The sequence below is a fragment of the Sesamum indicum genome, linkage group LG2 (genome assembly GCF_000512975.1).
Source record: "Sesamum indicum cultivar Zhongzhi No. 13 linkage group LG2, S_indicum_v1.0, whole genome shotgun sequence".
NCBI classification, from domain to species: domain Eukaryota; kingdom Viridiplantae; phylum Streptophyta; class Magnoliopsida; order Lamiales; family Pedaliaceae; genus Sesamum; species Sesamum indicum.
Window position 1 is genome coordinate 13,075,408 of NC_026146.1, and position 5,157 is coordinate 13,080,564.

At 33.2% G+C, this 5,157-nt stretch overlaps 2 protein-coding genes across 2 annotated transcripts in view; both read right to left on the reverse strand.

Moving 5' to 3' along the window:
* LOC105156295 (glutamine-dependent NAD(+) synthetase-like) overlaps positions 1-985 on the reverse strand; it is a 12,029-nt gene extending 11,044 nt beyond the window's left edge. Inside the window, exon 1 of the mRNA XM_020691949.1 lies at positions 734-985. Coding sequence (XP_020547608.1) covers positions 734-927 — 194 coding nt within the window. The 5' untranslated portion in view covers positions 928-985. The remainder of the gene's footprint in view (positions 1-733) is intronic.
* On the reverse strand, positions 3,875-4,923 carry LOC110011588. Its single transcript, XM_020691950.1, has 4 exons — positions 4,660-4,923; positions 4,467-4,574; positions 4,304-4,357; positions 3,875-4,126 (listed from the first exon to the last, which is right to left on the reverse strand). The coding sequence occupies exons 1-4, from the start codon at positions 4,921-4,923 to the stop codon at positions 3,926-3,928; spliced, it is 627 nt and encodes a 208-aa protein (XP_020547609.1). The 3' UTR covers positions 3,875-3,925.

Consider the following 5,157-nt stretch of genomic DNA (forward strand, 5'->3'; position numbering starts at 1 on the left):
TATTTCGAGTCTAATGACTTTAATAAACTCCCTACAGTATTTCGTCTTCGAACAACATCACTAACAAGTAGCACAGAGTGATTATTCAAGTGATACAAATGATTCCTCTAACTTTAGCCCTAGAACCAAGAGGAATTTTGAAGCTTGTGTTTGACATAAATCTGCAGCATTAATATGCGTCTTTCTCAGTCATTTCCGCATACACTACACTATAATAAAGATTAGGGTATATTAGAATGAGCTCCGTGACATTTGACATAATTAATTATGAATGAAAATTACCAATACTCTATAATGTTTAATGAAATAATTACGTAATTTTTAGATGGAGATTTGGAATTGTTCACTTTTTTCTCCCTGTATCTTCTTAAAGAAAAATTGAAATTGTACGAAAACAGAACAAGGTGAATGGAAAAAATTTCAAAAATTGTAAAAAAAGAAAATCTACTTAATCCATAAAAATATTTGGAAAATTTTTAAAAAAATAAGTAAAATTCTATATAATTCATAGTTTATAAGGATATTTTGGTCATTTTACAACAAAATTGATAGAAACCTAATGGAAACTAACGGATTGGGATAATAGTCGGACGACTGTTAAAATCGCGGGTATTGATGAGTTTTCAAACTATAAAAAATATTTGTACTTATACCAAATATCAAGAGAGCTCGTTGTAATTTATTCTAAAGATTAATTAATATAAATAAGTTGTGAAGTATGGTAACTACTTACGCATGTGTGATGGTGTCGCGCTCTAAGAAATGATCTTCGCAGCCATAGGCAGTGATTTCAAGCTCTGGGCCGAGACGAATGGCAGCGCCGGCTGCTTTAGCTCTGCAAATGGATTCCTTGATGTTCTTCATGTTGCAATCAAAGTCCATCGCCCATTGGTTCAAGCTACACGTAGCCACCTTCAGAAGCCTCATCTTCCCACAATCTGAGTCTTTTGCCCGATCCGCCAACTACGAACGTACACACCCTTCAACTATATATACACAAGAGTTATATATATATATAGACATGCTTATGTGTGTATACAAGTATAGTAATATTTAATATTTATATATTAATAAAATTATTGCACATGCAGCATTTAAAAGAGGAAAAGGAAAATCTCGAGGGAATCTTTTCTTGGCATATGAAAAAATTTAAAAATATTGAAATTAAATAGTAAACATGAGCTTGTACTTAGTAGTTGAAGGGTATAATTGTAAAGAAAAAATAAAAGGTAAGCTACAATAGGAGAGGAATAAAGAGGAGGGGGAAAGATAAGGATAGATATTCAAGATAGGGAACAAAATTGCAATTTTTTTGTGTGTTTGTGTGTGAATTTAGTTTAATTATAATTCAATTTATCAATTAAGTTCTATAAATTAAAAAAAGTATCACATTAAGGACAAAATTTATCATAAATTGCAAATCTGCCACTCACGTGAGGCCTAAGTTCCAGTCATATTGCGATTTTCGATAAATTTTGTTCTTAACCTGCCAGTATCTGGAATTACCTGGTTTAATTACCGTATTCAATTCTAACAGAAATCTTTTTTTTCTCCACAAAATCATATTATGAATAATTCTTCATTCATTTTTCTAATTTTACCTTAATTTTGAGAAGTATTGGTTCATATAATTCATCCAAATAGTTGTTTGTTTTATATAAAAAGTAGTGACTTTTGTTTTTTTATGACCAGTCCCGTAGTACGTTGTCCCTGCCTGCATATAATAAATAATATTTTATATTTTAAAATATATATGAATAAAAATATATAAATATATAGACCAACAAATCATATTTCTAAAAGAGAAAAAAAGAAAGCAACAAAAAAAAAAAAGAAAAACTTAGGGGTATTATTGACATAACAAAAAGAATTTGGTGTTGCGGTGTCATAACCACCGTTCATGTGAGAAAATGACATTTTTTTTTTATATAGTATAGATATTGGCTTTGTCAAAAACTAAAGAAATAAAATTAAAGCCCTATGTTTGCTTGAAAGTCTTTAAATAAAATTTGATTAATATTGAAGTAGGATTAGTGAAAACTTATGCCCAGAATCACTATGCAATCATACACTAGTTATTTATGAAGGGATATTGAAAAAGGGTATAGGTTAGTGGTGCCCGCTTTTATGCTTTTGCAATAATTTTTGTTCTCCTTTTTGAAGAAACTTTGGACAATTTCCAAAGCACAAAAGGTGATTTGGAATATTGTCAAGAAATGCTATTGATTCAATGCTGTTTTCAAATTTTGAAATTGAATAGAAATAGGTATATAAGTTGAAAAATAATGTGTTTGATTTTGAATTTTAGGAGAGATAAAAATGATCCATATTATGTTTGGAGCAAAATTTTTATATTTACTATGGATAAGGCTCACTCAATGCGTGTACAAAGAATCAGTACTTTTTTTTTTTTTTTTATAAATTACCATTATAAAAAAATAATTTAAATTACATATTTTTATGCATAACAAAATTGTAGTTTAATGTTGACACGCCATTAGGAACCTCGATCTGTGTCTCCCACATCTAGCTTGTCAAATACCTCCACTATCAATTCCCTCCCACACTTTGCCTCCACTGATATCACCCGTCCTCGCCACCGTGCATTCATTTAACATATGTGTCATGGTTTCTCATTCGTCCCCACAAACTCCACAATGTGTATCAATCCTCTCATTCCACTTTGTCAAATTATGAAAAGTAGGCACAGCGTCCTGGCACAATCTCCATACCAACAACCTCACCCTCGGGGGAACATTTGCACCCCACAACCGCCTCTCAACCCCCACTTACCTTCCGACACCCCAGATGATGTCGCCTTCCCTATTTTCTACACCCCTCTCACTTTCGTTCCTCCGAGAAACAACCATTCTTAGAGAATTTCCATCCCACCTACCTGCCCCTATGCCCTGTCGGATCCTCCCCCCATCTACAGCCTCCTAATACCAACTCTTCCACTCCTATTAAACTATGCCAAGTCAACAAAGGGCGTTTACCCAGCCCCACCACTTGGAAAGAAGAAAAATGGAAAATAACATGCTTAAGTACTTGTGCAAGGAGTGAATCCGGATTGGACAACACTAGCTAAACTTGTTTCGTCTATAATGTCGTGTTGAAATCTTTCAAGTGACAAAAACTGAGCCCTTACTTTGATTAGTTGACATAATTTCTGCCATGCCTGCCCTATAAGTATTTTATTCGGGTATGGGTAGATTATGAAAAAAATGTCTTAAATATTTATTGGGTTAGGGTCTAATTTCCATTCCACTACAAGAAAATAGGGCATCAGAGACGAAAATTTCCGTCTCTAAAATAAATTATAGACCGAAAAATCCGTCGCCGAAGTCCGTCGGAGAAGGCCGCGTCGCTAATAATTTAGCGACGGAAATATTCCATCGCCAAATCTGAGACCGAAAATTCGGTCGCTAATTCTGTCGCCAAAAGAGAACAAAATTTAAGTGTAATCCGTCTCTGATTTCCGTAGGTAATCTGTCTCTAATTCCGTCGACAAAGGTAAACTAATTTCGATCTCTGAAATGAAGTAAACATTCCGTCTCTAAAATCTTACAAATTTCCATCTCTATCCGTCTCTGATTCGGCCTCTAAATTTTCAAAATTTTCCGTCTCTAATTTTTTTTGGTTTTTTTTGGGCAGATTTTTAATTTTTGTACCCAAATTAATATCCTGGTCATTATACCATCAAATATACATTCCATCAATACCAAAATCTGAATTTCCCAAACAAGAACAACAAATATTAACAAAAAAGATACTCAAAATATAACAACACTAATATAATTGATGTCATCATCCAAATACTACCAAATAATATCAATGTCTACTCCCAAGTCAACAAAATATGTCAAAGTACAACCCAAATCAACATACACTAAGTGATAAACAACCAACAGAAAAAATAAACTAATTATCCTTCCTGGAATGTTGTTGCTCCTGTTGTCCCGACCCACCAGCAAATTGATGGTTTTGTGTATCCCACATCTTGAAGTAATTTTCGAACAAGTTCTTGTAGGTCTGCCTCCCTCTTCCGAGCCTCTTCGTCCCTCTTTCGAGCCTCTTCCTCCCTCTTTCGAACTTCTTCAAGAGCAATTTCAAGCAATTTTCTATTTTCTTCTTCTCGTTTTGAAAATTCCTCCACAACCTTTGTTAACTCATTAATCTGCTGGTCAGATGCTTTAAGAGTAGAACTGATTGAACTTGAACTTGTAGATAAGGAGCTACAACCAAATCCATATAAGTGTCCTTTAGAAGGACCTCCAGTGATATCATACCAAGTTGAGATATCAAATGAAGACTGTGAAGAAACATCAGTACAACCCGTTTTTTCAAGGTATTCTTCCTGTGACAGTACATTCCATACAAAGGAATATTTATGTAATAAAAGTCTAACAAAATTTCTCAACATATATACTAAACAATATTTAAATCCAATGACAAATTATTCTTACACTAATTCTTTTGGATTTGTTGTTGATGAACTCCCCGATTCCTTTATTCTTTCTATGACATCTTTGAAATAGCTCAAGATCAGTCACTTCTCTACCAAGTTCTTTTTCCTATAGTGTACAAAACAATATTAATTCACATGTCAATAAATTGCATAAAAGATATCTAAAAACTTAATTTATACTTAAAACTTACCATTTTTTGCCTATGTGCCCCAACAGGAATAGAACCACCAGTGTGTTTTGTTATCGAACCATCTTTTTTAGTCAAATGATTTTTTCGGGTAGTTTGATATTTTCCTAAATAATCTTCTGAGGCCCAATACTTCTGAACTAAATCATTCCATAATTGATTATTCAACCAATAAGGACCTCTATCAATCATATCACTCATCTCTGGTTCTCTACCTAACTGTTTGTGAGCATCATTCAGTGCCTTTTGCTTAGCTTTGTACATCATTTCTTTGAATCGATCACTCGCATTTTCATTTCATTCCACCCTCATTTCCTCGTCGGTTAGATTATCCCACCAATACCTCAACTATCACATGTCAAAACAGTAAATCACATTAAATAATTACGAAATATGTCTATATAATTAGCAATGAATAAATTGGATTAAATATAAATAGTATTTATTACCTTAAAGTTCTCCCACAATAAATCTTTAGATGCTTTTGGCACTGCGTGCCAT

What these genes read in the sequence shown, in the direction of transcription:
- LOC110011588 (XM_020691950.1), bottom strand. Translation starts at nt 4,923, where the DNA reads ATGATGTACAAAGCTAAGCAAAAGGCACTGAATGATGCTCACAAACAG. An exon ending in GGGCACATAGGCAAAAAATG is followed by an intron (nt 4,575 to 4,659) that starts GTAAGTTTTAAG and finishes TGTACACTATAG; the next exon opens with GAAAAAGAACTTGGTAGAGA. An exon ending in ACAAATCCAAAAGAATTAGT is followed by an intron (nt 4,358 to 4,466) that starts GTAAGAATAATT and finishes GTACTGTCACAG; the next exon opens with GAAGAATACCTTGAAAAAAC.